Source organism: Megachile rotundata, chromosome 6 (assembly GCF_050947335.1).
Source record: "Megachile rotundata isolate GNS110a chromosome 6, iyMegRotu1, whole genome shotgun sequence".
Lineage (NCBI taxonomy): Eukaryota > Metazoa > Arthropoda > Insecta > Hymenoptera > Megachilidae > Megachile > Megachile rotundata.
This window is the reverse complement of record NC_134988.1, coordinates 16,988,080-17,002,717: the sequence shown is the minus strand read 5'-3', so window position 1 is coordinate 17,002,717 and position 14,638 is coordinate 16,988,080. Positions and strand designations below refer to the sequence as shown.

Here is a 14,638-nt window from a genome sequence, read left to right as displayed (position 1 = left end):
GATTCCAATGAAATATCGACAGCGGCGAAAGTTTGTTTAATCAGGGAATGCCGACGTCGCGCACCCCGCGATTGCCAACTCTCCGGTTCAACTTTGGGGACGAAAAGGGGGATTGTAACGTTTCAACCCTTTAACGCGGCACACTCGCCAAGGAAAGCTACAGATGTAGAAAGTATATCGACACTTCATAAAATTGCTGATTATTAACTAATTTTAATTTGTATCTTCTATATACACAACCCTCTTTTGTTATAAAATTTGCCAACGGTATCGTTTGATTATATAAGCTTCCATAAATAAGTGTTTTTGGTAGCTAAGGACTTAATAAGATATCGAATCGAACACGATACGAGGACACGGCTCTACGCAGATTTATCGTTTATCGAATTCTATTTCCTGTCTCCCTGCCGCTTTGAATATCGACTATCGGGCTAATATTAAAACGCAATTGTCGTATTCGCCTGCACCGAGTTTAGCCACAGCGTTCAATCAAAATGGATACAGGTCGGGACATTTTATTTTTCGCGGGTCAGACCAAATGCGTCGTAACCTCGACTCTGGTCTGCCAAAGCGACGATTGTATTATTAATGAATATTTTATTCTTTTCTTTGATTCGTTTGCTTTCTTTTCACGATTGTTCACGGTCAAAAAGTACGACACAGTTACCGATCTTATCAATGGAGAATTTTCTTCTACTCTCTTCGCATATGGAGTTGCCCTGATTATTCTAGCAAAGGATTAAGAGATGAGCACATAAAACTGTTTGTACTTTTTTGTTTCCGATTGTAGAAAGCGAAGTTGTCGTCTTACGCGAATCTAACGTTTCCACTTACGTCATTCGAACCCTCGCGAGCAACCCTCGACTTTGCGGAACCTCTTAAATTATAAACAGTGTCAGCCAACGCTGCGAGACTTCGATCGACACGTAACCGCAGAAACTTCCGAGTGCCTGGTCCTCTGGAACTCCGTTCTAGAATTCAAACTTACGCGGCTATGCTCTTGTCTCCAAGTTTCGCGTCAATCTTCGTGCGAGCATGACCGCATTAATTTCAGAACGACCATGAGGGACCGTGCGGAATCATTTATACGCGTTGAGTGAATCGAAATACACGATACTCCAAAGTTCCGTTACATGTTTGATGCGAAGTAAATCGATCCAATTTTCTGAACAAGGATTAAACGCTGTAAATGCAATTTTGAATTCGGTTAGCAAGTAAGCGATTCGGCAATAAAACGGTCATGAGATAGGAACGGAGTTCCAAGGGGTAATTGAAAATAATTAACTCGAGAAAACAATCGAAGGCATTAGCAAGTTCGAACATCGTCGTGGAAGTTAGAGAGGCTAGCAAGACTGGTCCCTTCCTATGGGACAATGAAGGAGGACAGGAAGTCGTGGTCGAGCTGGCGAGTGGTCAGCAGAACTTGATAGTTTCTCAAAACTCGATCTTCGAATCTCCTCCTCGAATCTCGCATGCTGCCAAAGAACCTCACTCACACACACAGTTGTTGCACCATCATAGGTGCACTCGAGTGTCACCCAGAATGGTAATCGATATTCTAACGAGCCACGTCGATCTCTCTTTGCCTGTACATCGAGTTACATCTATATTTACGTCGCGGCTTTACGCTGATTTTATAAGCAGGTTAACTATCGAACGGATTAAACAAAAAAGCGAAAAAGAACCGGAAAGAAACTAGACCAGTGTGTCGTTAAAATAATCCCAAAAATATCTCCTCGACGCACACTTATGTATACGTGTCAGCCTGACGATAAGCAAATCTCTGTTTACACGTAACCAACAGGCGAGCAGATGTACGTGTCGCACGTGTAATTCACACGCTCGTGTTGGTACACACGTATTTACCTGGTGCGTCACGTGAACTTGATATTCACCGCCACTATCTACATACAAGCGAACGAACCAGTACGTAAACGCGACGTTCGAATAAAAATATCTTTCGTGATTCGATGTGTCAGTCACGATTATTAATATAATTTATTGCGACTGAAAAGGGGGCTGTTATCGATGAAAGAAGCCTTATCGAAGAATCTCCGACACCAACCGAGCGAAACAGAGAAGCGATAAGAAATCGGTATGCAACGATTATTTTTTAAAAAGTTTGTGAATGACTACATTTTCGGGAAGGTAGACTAAAGTACCGAGAAAAAGTGATGATTTATCACGCTCGAACTTCGTGGCTGACGCGGTTGTCAAAGATGTAATCAAGATATTCAGCGATTCACGGAAAACCACCACTCTTCGCATTCGATTCGCTGTTTCAGAAAGAATCTACACGCGACATACACAGAAACAGTTGCATCTAACGTATCGAGAAAGAAACACACGTATTTCGGAGCGGTCGGTATGTACGCACGTGTCACGCATACACGCATTCCGAAGGTGGTTTGGCTTTATACCTGGCCGAGCGTGCGACCATATCGTTCCCCCTTTCGAAAAGGAAACCGTCGAAAAGGCCGCTTTAAGGGCCATAAAACATTTGTTTCCCTCCGTGGCGTTCGTCGCTACCCGACCGAGTGCTATATTGCGTTCAGCCGCGAACGCGGGATTTTGAATTGAATTTGAAATCAGGGGGCTCGATTTTATGGTGGCCCGGGTGTCAAACGTCTTGGAAGTATCGCGCTATGACTGCCTCATACAGGGTGTCCCATGATAAAACGAACAAACCGACACATTCTGAACAAGTGACGGTAGCTTCATTGTCGTAATCTAAACCAAAATATTTCCAATACATAAATTATCGTGCTGTACCTATTAAGAGTGTCACCAGGTGTCTTCAAAAAACCACAACTATTCTCCCTATTTCTATATATAATTTCAAACTTTCAATACGAGATCTAATTATCAAAAAATGATTCTTTATGATAAAAGTAATTGCGATGGAGATTTAAACGTCACCCCGTACATATCGCGGGAAAACTTTCGAAGATCGAAAACCCTCTGGCGAGGATTGTTATCGGTTTACTCGTTTTCTCCCGGCGTGTATCGCGATATAGAACGATCACGATCGTTCAATTCCACTTTTCCATTTCCGCAGGAGTTTCACGGGAAAAAGAACGGTGGAATGACGCTGATCTAAGCAGTATGTAGTTCTTATCGTTGAAAGATTCCTTTATTCCCAGGAACGAATGAGTCTACTCGGATAAATCTTAGCGCGCATCGTCCGTTTTATCGCGGGTAAGCAGATGTTTGCTTCTAAAATTAGTGCTATTTATGGAGTGATGTCGTCGGTTATTAATAAACCTATCTGTGCGTTCCATATAAATTCGTAGAAAAAAAGAGAACGACGGCGAGTAAACTAAGTTTGACGAAGGGAAATAGTTCACGACACGTCGCGTTTCTAACGTTCTCGAGCTCCGGGAAGTATAGAGGTAAGTTTCTCGTTGCTGTCATCTTATGCGCGTTACGATCGAAGTTTATGAGAATGATCCGAATTTCAACAACACGTGTGTTTATTGTAATAATATTTTCATCGATTGTAGCCGTTTGTTGGGGAGAATCGAAAAGTTTCGAGATATCGAATCCGCTGAGCGATGAAGTCACATGAAATGGGTAAAAATATCCAAAGAGAAACGGGAACAAAAGTTGTTCAAATTTTAGGATTATTAACCCGACACGTATGCCTTCCTCGGTACTTGGATAATTAAATAATAGATTTTCATATGTTCAATAAAAATTATGTAACTGGTATAAAATTTAATACCAAAATTTATTTGAAAGCTCGCACCATCACGTTTTAGAGGTTATGTTAATTTCGAGAAAAGACGCGGCGCGCAATGGAGAAAGGCGAAACATGGTTATCTTATCGCGAGCGAATTTTCAGAGATTAATTCCTTACCTGGTCGTTGTCTTGTTGATCTTGGCCGTACGAGGGGGTGTCACCATTCGGGGTAGTGGCGGCGGAGGGTCGCTGTGACGTTGACAAGTTGATCGCGCCGTCTCCGTCTGTGTCATGATCCATTATGCCATCGTCCTGAAATCACGATCATCGTTACGTCAAATCGAAGGCTTCTGGTGCAGTGAACTTCACCGTGAACTCGTACACGTATCGTACACGCGCACACATGCATATGTATCGTACAACATACGTGTACGTTCGTGTCTCGGAGTTGCGTTAGTCGACGAAATTTTTCGTGCTTCGTTTCTCCTATCCGGTCGAATGTTTTTCAACGGTCAGGCACGAAAGTTTAGCTTCCCGACAGAGGCTCCGAGGAAGGAAAAGGATCTGGGGGGCTTCTATGAAGGTCTCAAAATGTGCTTTGTTATCCGATATATTACCCTCGGCCCGAGGAACAATTTTAGATCACGTCTGACGCATGTGATTCCATACACACGAGGCAAAGGCAACAATGTCCGGCTAATAATATATTCTACGCTTGCATTTCATAGCGACGACCGATCAACCGGCCAAAATAATCGAGATTCTCCTTTCGCGACAACGAACACTTTATCGATCGCTCCTTCGACATCGTCGATCACTTACTTCACGCGAACTCCTTGGTCCCCGATCTCGGGCTGCCGTCAGTCAGCTTGGAATTCATGGAAGCGTGTTCACGAGCGCGCACAGGAAACGTCCTCTCGAAACGGACCAAATCTTTTCTCACACACCGAGCAATACACTTGGAGCCACGAGAAAAAAAAGGCTAGCCACTAGCGAGATATCGCACTTCACGAAAGAGCAATCACCAAACCGGAAGTACGCAGATTCTCGATACGTTGCACAACGTTCGCGCGGGTTAAACGGTCCATCGGGGGTTACGCGGATCGGTTCGCGTCACTCGGTTCGTTCAACCTTCGCCCGCTCGCGGGCGGTGCGTTTGCAGGGTGAAAACACGGAGCGGTGGAACGCACGTGGACGCAAAGGTGGCTCCGAAACGTTAAGGTAGAAAAAAAGAAAGAGAAACACCTTTGAACGGAGCGAGCGCGACGAGGCTGGTGAATAAGAGTAGGACGATAAGTTGGAAGAGGAGAAGGAGGAGGAAGAGGAAACGACCACGACGCCGGTAAAGAAGACGAAAATCAACGTTCACGCGGCGACCGAGTAGCGAGGACTAAACACTAAAACCGGCGCAGGCATACCAACCAGCCCAACCGGCGAGGCTGTTGCTTATTGTGTAAATATAAACAAATATAGTTGAAACCAACCAACAGGCCTGCTTTCAGCTCTCTTCCCTCTCCCCTAACGCCGCGTCTTCTACTCTACGTTCCGTGCCCTACCTTCTCTGTCGGCATCTTCCCCTCCCCATTTATCGTTCGTCTCGCCTCCCTAACCCCGTGCCACAACACTTTGCCCCTCTCGCTCCGCTGTAACACCCACCCTTCGTCACGTCGCTGACCCCACCGCCGCCAGGCAAACCAGTACATCATATGTACGAGCCACGTTGTACCGTGGCTTGGCTTGGCCTGGCCTGGCCCGGCCTGTCTTGCTTCGCCTTCTCTTCTTGTCTTCCCATATGCTCGTCTGTGCTCGAACATTACACATCGTCGCACGGCTGTTTGGCAAGCGGCTGTACGCGACGCCTAACTCTCTGACGCTCGGCTCCGTTACGACCGCCCGAGAGAGTCTGTTCTTCCACGTTTCTTTTCATCGGACTCTGCGAAGATAATCTTCTCGACGGTATCGCGCATTCGTCCCTTCGATCTTTCCACCCGGAAATAGTTCGATCTAACGATGATCGAACGATATCACGTTTAACTTTTTGGAGCACGAGCTTGGGAAAGATGTCGAGGACATTCGGATACGAAGAATAAATACGTTTTTTCGAGAGGCCGCGACGTGACTGTGACTTTCTTAGGTACACTCGAACGATTCGATTCCACGGACTTACTAATAAACTATGAATATTCCGTTCTTTCGTTGACTGGATACACATGAACGCGAGGAGGTACTCGCACACACTGCCGTTCCGTAAATACGTGTGTACACGTGTTGTCTGACGCAACCTGAACCACCGGCTCAAGTTTGTATAGGCGAACCGGAAATGGGGGACGAAATATTCTTCGAAACGGCATGTCCTTAAATATATTCCTTTCACTCGTGTTTCGAACACACGACGATGGAACGCCCCGCGGGTCGACGCTTTTAAAAATGGCATTTTTTATTTTTCTGGCACATCATGAATTAGTCGCTGTTTTATGCTGCGCGTGTCATCTCCAGAAACCTCGAAGTATCAAAAGTCATGTTTAATTTATGCAACTACCCCTTCCAAGAGAGCCTCGTAGCACGGTATCCGAAAGGGGATGACGAGATATTCCACGAGCGACTTTATTAAGCTTACGATACTAGTCCTATCGGAACTATTCCGAGGCAAATCCACGGCTTTGGTCGTTCCATTGTAGGACTGCTAGGTGTATCCTCGTGACCCAACGGTGGTTCAATGAGGGGAGCCACGGACCCATCGCCCAGTCCTATGACAACAAAACTGGGGGCAAAAATAGGCGCAGCCGGTCGGCCAGGCTTGTATACGTGGCGTATACTAAATATGTATTTATTAAGTAAACAACCGTTGCGCTGGGGTTCTAAGGTACATACGTCTCGTTTCCTATTTCATTGTGAGTAATGCGTTCTCGTGAACCCGATGGTGTTTGGTTACTACATGCTGCAAGAGCGTAGAACCCCCTTTTGCTTGTGCCTCACAAAAAAAAGAGGAGTCGAGATCGTTCTTGCATTCCAATATACACGAGAATCAGAGATTAATCCTTTCGATAGCGAAAGTGATCGTAGTCGTCGAAGGTTGAAATTTTGACTCGGTCGATAACGGTGGTCGAGGATAGCAAGTAGCGCCGTAGCGAGATGATCGAATATCATAAAATTAAAATCAAGGTTGACATATTCTGACACGATGACAGCGCGACCGGTGTCCTTTGAGCAATTAACGAGATACAGGATAATCCGACCGACGCGAAAGGGGTTAAAAATTAAAACCAAGGTCCAGGTCACCGGTGCAAACGCAACAAGGGTTAAGAACGCAGCTCGAGCGAAACCTGTACACGGTCCATAGGAACGCGATCGTTGGACGGTCGGGTGGTACGATCGAGCAAACCGACCGTAAAGAAGGATAATCGCCGGCAGTCGAAGTAAGAAGAGATAACGAGATCGTATATCCCCATCAAAAAGGAGAGAAGGACAAGGTAAACGCTCGTCTTCTCGTGGTTGCGTGTGCGTGTGTGCTCGGTCGAGCTATGACCATCACCCTTTTTATGAGGACGCCCTCGCACGAACACGAGCACGCGCGTGGCTCCGTACTCCCCTTCTAAATAATAAACGAGAGGATTTACCCCCGTCAGGTTCGCGCGACGGTACATAAAAATACTCGAATCTGAGAAATTAGCGGCGGGACTAACGGGACGTCGTTCGTCGCAGGAGTCAGAGGCAGGACGAACAAGAAGAAGGAGGAGGGAGGTACACGGAAAAAGAGAGGCTCACGATGGGAAGGGGTCAGCGAGAACGGAGGCGTTTTCGGTCTCGGTGCAGAGTGGAGACCAGGAAAAAAGGGTACGTAAAAGGGTTGAATTAATGTCGCGATAAATATATGATTTAAGGTGGAAACGTTTGCAACTCCGGCTAATTTTTTATCTGAGACCGCGGCGTTCCTCGTCGAGAGGGGTTTTTTACCCTAGGAAAGAGAGACCGACGATCTCTCGAAGCGAGCACACTTGGACGTCCAAGGGGATTGAAGCTCGACCGCGGGGAAAAGGAAGCACGGCTGGGAAGGAGAAAAGCGGCGGGAGGGGGTTGAAAACCGAGCGGCAGGGTGACGGTAGCGGAGAGTGGTCGAATCCAACGGTTATTTCTTTTTTCGGGTAATTTACTACCGGCGAAAATTTGAGCGGACGCGCGCTTTTTAATAGTTCGCGCCACTCCAAGGACTCTCTCCGTCTCTGTCGTCTTTTGTTTTTTTTTTTTCGTCCCCCCATTCCCGTGGCACCGCCATCCCGCATCTCTTTCTCCGTCTGTCGTCCAAGAGGACCAACGTGCAGGGACAACGTGGCGGCATCGTTCCGCCGCGGTTACGATGAAAATTACGAGACTATAAAGCGGCCATCCACGACGCAGTTTATGTCACTCGACTCTACCGACGAATTTTACTACAGATTACTCATCGCTTTTTTTCGAACTTTCAAAGTACTCGCCGAGAGCTCTCGTACCTATGACCACGCTCGATTACGCGATAATACAAATTGCGACTCGACAATGACGGATCATCGACAGCTTTTAGAATGGAGTTTAAATATTTTCACGACTCGTTCATCGAGTGTCCCGGAAATGAAAGTAATTTTGAGACAGAAGTCTGTGTTGATCGGAGTCGATACCCGGAATAATACCCTTCGTTTTGTTGTTAGCGAAATTCGATCAGCGGTGAACCTACCCCATTCACGGTCAATTAACGACAAACAATCAAACCCTTGGCCGATCGACCACCCAGTCCTTTCGCGCGCAATTTCGCGTCGACTAGAAATCCTTGGTAGATTGTACGTCATTCCGATTTTCGGGACGAGAGAGCATCCCGCGGGACCGCAAACAGCCGTTCCCCCAATTATCTACGACACGAGCGAGGCGTTGATGGCGAAACTCGCGCCTATCAGCGGCGCATACGTGACAACGGGGCTGCGAACGGGAATCAGAACTATTCCCAGCCACCCTTATTTCTTCGCCGGCGAGAAAGATAGAGAAGACAGAACACGAAGAGAACACGAAGGGTGGCGGTCACCCTACAGGAAGCGAGAACAGCCACGACCGCTTAGGTTTCCGCAGCGTCGACGCTTTTTGAATTAACCGCCCTGGACATTAGAATACGAAATTGATATATTATGGCCGAGGAGTAAGCCCGTTTCTCCCCTTCTTTAACCCTCCGTTGAAAGGCCGCGAAACCGCGTGGGTTAGACGGGACCGTGAAAGAAGAAGGAGGGAAGAGGATGGTCCGGTTACACACACTCTTTAAGCATGGCTGGCCGCCGTTCGCATCTTTCATCGCATTATCTGCCCTCGTAAAACACATCTTTATAGGTTTCCCGAAACGTTGTTCCCCTGCTACGAATTCAACGGGTCCAACGTGTCGCGTATCCTCCGTTCTTTTTCTTCGACGTTTTCCTTGGACGATAGCGTTTCGCATCGGAAATTATGGATATCAGTTTTTGATGGTATTTGTTAAAGAAACGATGCTCCGTGCCTCTTGCGATTCATAAAATCGCGTACGAGTCATAAAATTATTGGAATATTTTATAAAGGTTCATATTGTAGGACACAAAATGAGAAACGAATCGATGGTTCGAAAGTTCGTTTCGCAGAGCGCCTCCTTAATAAGGTTTAACAAGCTCGTTGTTGATTCGAGAAACAAAGTTATAGGTGGAGGTAAAAAGAGGCGAAGTCTCTTAGTCCGTGCAAGTATCAATTCGGCGAGGATAGAGAGAGAATGGAAGGTTAAGATCGCCCCTCTCGGGTCCATAATAAAAGAAGGCAGATTAATGCCTTCGGTCTTGAATCCAATCAACATTATTCCGACAATAGTCCGCCAGCCAATACCCGTTCTACTCTGCTCGAGCTGATATTATCAACAGCCCTGGTACTCTCTCTGTTCCGTACGACAGTCACCCTTAACGTCTTTCTCTACCCTCGCGACGCTTCTCGGTACTTTCACACCCCTAGACACCTCGCTCGTTCTTAATTCCACGGCCGGATGATAAGTATGCTAACAAGAGAACCATCGGCACGAATAGAGGAGAGCAGGGCTGGAAAAAGGGATGGGCGAGACTGGTAGCTTAAAGGTAAATTAACGCTACGCTCGCGTAAACGCGGTCGACTTCTTCGTCAATGTTAATGTCTACAGGAGACCATTAGCCGATCGAACCGCGTCGAGAGCACGGATCGACGTTCGCTAAGGTCGAACGCTTTTCTCCGCCACGTCTCCTTAATCGCCACCGTGATAAATCAACCGAAGAAAAATGCGATGCTGGTCGCTGCTGGAAACTTCGCTGCTGATACGCTTTCTGTAGTCTCTTCGGAGATCGTTTCCCGAGCTTCGAGGGTTGTAATCCGTGTCACCCATCATGCTTTTCGTTTGTTTCGCACAAATGTCACCGAAATCGCAATACGACAAGTCAAAAGATATTGGAGTGATTATAAAGAAAGTGACACGTACGTCTTAGAAACGTTAAATTGCATCGAATCTGTAACGCGAGTGTTCCGATCGGAATCGGCTTCATCAGTCACCGGACAAGGGTGGATTCGATTCCCACCTACTGTATCGCGAAAAAATCCAGCGGAACAATGACAGAGAGGAGGAACTATCTCGTAGGTCGAAGCTTTCCGCCCGATGAAAGAAAGAGATCCAGATGGATGATCGTAAGTGGTGGACAGAGGCCGATAAGGATAGTGGGCAGGTCGGTCGAGTCGCATGGACGGCACTGGCCAGGCAGGGGGTTGCTGGTCCTGAAGAATGGACCTCTTTGTTTAGCCGTTTATGGTGGAAGAGATTTAGCCGGATTGCCGTCAGCCGATAGCCACCAAGGGTGTCGACCAGTCTAACGTTTCACGGGTTAGGGGGTTGGTTGGTTGCTGCTCGAATCCGTGAAAGTCTCTCACTAATACGCGTCGACTTTGACCATCTTCCTCCTCTTTTCTTTTCCCTTTTTTTCCTCTTCCACCCTCTTCTTCCGCTCCACATTCCAACACCTTCGAAGAAGATTCGGTACGCTTACGAGCGACCCCTTACAATGGCCGGACATTAGCTGACAACAGAGGTGTGGACATCGGATAGCAGTCCTCCCTAACACCCTTCGACGCGATTTCACCCCTCCGCCTTGATTGGCCAGCCAGCAGGCTCGAAACGTTTCGCATTTATAGCTCGGGATCTAAATAAAATCTCCGTTGGTTCGGATAAGCTTTTCGGTGACCGGCAAATCCTCCGACTTCGAGGAGGACCCTTCTCGTAAGACGCGTTCTCGCGCGGCCGTTTGCAAGAAACGGTGTTGTTGAAATTGTATTCGAGGAAACGGAGAAATTCGTCGAATAACACGATATACCCTTTAGTAACCTTTTTTAGACGATGCCGGTTACGCGACGATAACGGAAGATCGATCGGAACAGAGGAAGGTTGTTCCGAGCGGACGGTATCGGTTCGGCTTTGAGAAATAGATATTTATAGAAATCGCAGGAACGGTCGGCCAGAGGACTATGCGGACAAGTACGACGTGATACAGTTATGTAATAATGAGCTAATGTAGATAATAGGATTATTTCGGAATCTCTTGTAATTGGCCGCTGAAAAGGCTAGCTCGGTTTTGCTAATCACCCACTAAAAGGTAACTTTGGACGCTTTACAGTTAAGCTTAAGAGGTTTACTGGGCTTTACACGCATGTACAGATATACGTATACCTTACGATTGTTTCCTTTTCCACCCTATTTGCGAAGCACAAAACCCTGTCATTATCATTTTAACGCAATGGGATTAATTACGCGTTCGTTAAAATGCGCTAGCAAAGAGTTGTCCCCGAGAACGTTTATCCGGTACCGTGGTCACGATGAACTTTCAACGGTGTGCTGAATTTTCATCCAAGAAACACCGTGGAAACGTTATCACACGGCTGATCTATTTAGAACAGTTAAGATGATGAATGGTTGAATCTTTGTTTGCATAAAATTTTCAATAGCAGGACTTATGCTTAATGCGATCAAATTGATTCTTATTACAGAAGCGAGTTATCTAGAGATGGTTGTTTTCGACCAAAGACGTCACGGGACCTTATAAATTCAGCGCAAATTTAGTGCTGCTCCATGGATCAAGCCTTCAGCACAGGGTTTTTGGGTCGGATTAGGGACGAAGTTGCAATTCACTTCGATATATTTACTGTGAGAACGGTCAGGCTTCGAGACCGAGCATCGAGCTATGGATGGACAGTCCGCCGCACGCTTTTTCCCTTTTACCTTTTAGAGTAAATAAGCGCCCTGGGTCCGTATCTGTGTATATTTCCCCCGGAAGCACGCGGGCGTTCGCACATTTGCGATCGTGCGTGGCCACTTTCGGCTCTCGCACGTCCCTACCGTGATTTATGAAGTTTCCGAGTTTCCTTCGGCTCGCAACTTCATCCCTTGGCCCCAATTTGCCAGCTATTGAGCCCGCTGTCGATACACGTATGTACATTTATCTATCCCATGATACAACGTAAAAAAGGGATCCTCGGGATTTAAGAAACGAATAATATTCCAATCATCCCTTCGATCGAACTTATAGCCTATTGCTACCGTATAAATTATAGTAGACTTTTGAGCAACGGTGTACATTAACGCCAGGTAACAGACGATAAAAGCAATAAGTATTCATTTCCCTGATCTCCGTTTAATGGCAACCAAATAAGAACAGTATATAACTGGAATAATATCTGTAAGATCCTGGAGGAACCCCAATATCGCGCAACGAGACCGAAGAAAAACCGAAGCACTCGAGCCTCTGTCTTTTTAGCCTCGATGGTTGGAGGGTGCTCAGCCGTGTAGTGTCAATGAATAAAAATTTGCGGCGAGGGTGGCCTCGCGTTTGATGCCGATTTTAAAGCTTACCCTCCAACCTCCGGCCCGACCGCCCGCGTTCAGACCTCACCCTCTTTCTTCTTTGAAGAGACATTACTTTATACTGCGTCGGAGCATCGCGAAGAGTCACGGTTCGCAATCAGCGGTGGCTGAAACTCGCACTTATTTTCACCCGAGTGCCCACAACCCTCCCACCCAACAAAACCACCCCCGTAGAATTTGGCTGCACGAGCCAGCCAAGCTTGGAATAAGACGGTTTCGCCCGAAGATCATTATGCCACGCCTTAAGTCGAGCTAATATGTCCTTCTTCTGACTACCACCCTCTAGAAATACCCGTGCACGCACACCCTTCAACCTCACCCCCGAGCAACCAAGCGTCGCGAGATAGAAACGGGAGTCGGCTACGATATAGACAATTTAATGCCGTTTTATAAATTATACATCGTTCGCGAGATCGCGAGACGAGCCGATTAAGGGGCTGAATCGTTCGCTCTGCGTTTAATCCGAGCATCTTGTACGGAAAATGTGCAGGTTGAATGGTTGAGGAAGCGCGTGTGAGTGTGCAGCGATGTCAGGGAAGAATCCGTGGGAAAAGCGAAGGGAGTCAGACGAGTTTCGTTGATACGAATTTCGGATTTGTAGGTTTCTAGACAGCGGTACCGCTCGGAGAACTTCGTTCATAATGTATCGGATCCGTTTGAAAGACGGTGAGAATTCATTGCGCAAGTGTTACGGTGTAGTTGCTGCGAGATTTCAATCAGAGTCAGTCAAATAAATTAGTCGCCCCCGTACCTTTAACTTAGAAGAGATATCTAATCGCTGTCGAAGATAAATAGAAGGCTGATCCTTTAATAAAGAGCGTGAGTAAAATATGTAAAGATATTTTGAGCAACGGTCGACGACTTTCCGAGCGATATCTCTGCCAACAACCACCGTGCATCTCCACCTTTCGTTACTGCGGCAATGTCTCATCGAAAAAATGGCGTCTTACCGTCCCGAAGATATAACCCAGACACTTCGCAAAGCCCCATACGTTATATGAATAATAGTCCACGCAAACGCGAGACAGTGCCGGCACTGCTAGCCCGTAAGAAGGGGTGAATTTTAGGGGGTCGCCGATGAATATATCAGCGTCGTCGACGTATCCAATCATTCCCTTATTACGATATCGATACATTACCTTCGTAATGCGGCAACGTCGTTGGTCTCGCCAAGGAGAAGAAAAAAAGAAGCCAACCACGCCAGTCTTTCACCCCCTTTTTTCCGGTAGAGGAGAAAAAAAAACTGATACGTGCGCGAAGCGTTGGAGGGATCCTTACACTCTCGCGTTCTCTGCCGGGACTATCGATTTCGGGATTAGGTGGCAATTTTTCAAGCCTATGGCGAATAATTACCGAATCCTTCCCCCATCGAGTGGCTTCCGCCATAAACGACCGAAAACCCTCCTAACCACCTACGTTGCCTTCAAAAGACCACCGACACATGGATTCTATTCCATGAAACGTCAAGAGAAAATTCGCCGAGACAAATTTACCCGAATGATTAAAGATTCTTCTTGTACCCTCTTCTCGGAGAACTATTAACCAAAGCACGCTTATATCAGGATGAAAAGTTGTACCAGAAAAATACCCTGCGAAAAATCCTCATACTTTATGACATTTCTACAATGATCGCTTCAAAAATTAACTCGTGCAATTGCATGAATCGTGATAGAAAATTTTTGATCATAGAAGATGTACATTGTTTAACCCTTGAACAACATCAAGTATATCTATACACGCTTCGTATCTGAAAATTTCAAATATATCTATTGCAAGCCGAGTGGTAAAAATATGAAGTCCAAAACTGTTTGGACAATCCTCATAGAATAACCACGCGACGAGTAGGTGCGTAGGGTGGAGGGAGCTGAAAGTACAGGGTCGATTTTTAAGAATCGAGAAGACCGATATACGTCGACGCAGTAGCCCTCCCGGAGGAAGTTGGAGGCAGAGGGGGTGACGGAATAGGGGTTGGAATACCTTCATCTGCGGATTACTTATGCACGAGCAGCCGCGACTCATTTCATTGCAACGGAGCCAAGACTCGGAAGCAA

General features: G+C 46.6%; 1 protein-coding gene across 22 annotated transcripts in view; it reads right to left on the bottom strand.

Moving 5' to 3' along the window:
- The window catches only part of FoxP (forkhead box transcription factor P), a 222,937-nt gene that overhangs the window by 76,178 nt on the left and 132,121 nt on the right, over positions 1-14,638 (bottom strand). For 21 of the 22 annotated variants that reach the window (XM_076532612.1, XM_076532618.1, XM_076532617.1 and 18 more), the window contains one exon: positions 3,860-3,994. In XM_076532612.1, the coding sequence (XP_076388727.1) occupies positions 3,860-3,982 (123 nt within the window). In that variant the 5' untranslated portion in view covers positions 3,983-3,994. Of the gene's footprint in view, positions 1-3,859; positions 3,995-4,504; positions 5,101-14,638 lie in introns of those variants that run through there. The other variant, XM_076532616.1, reaches the window with a different exon arrangement.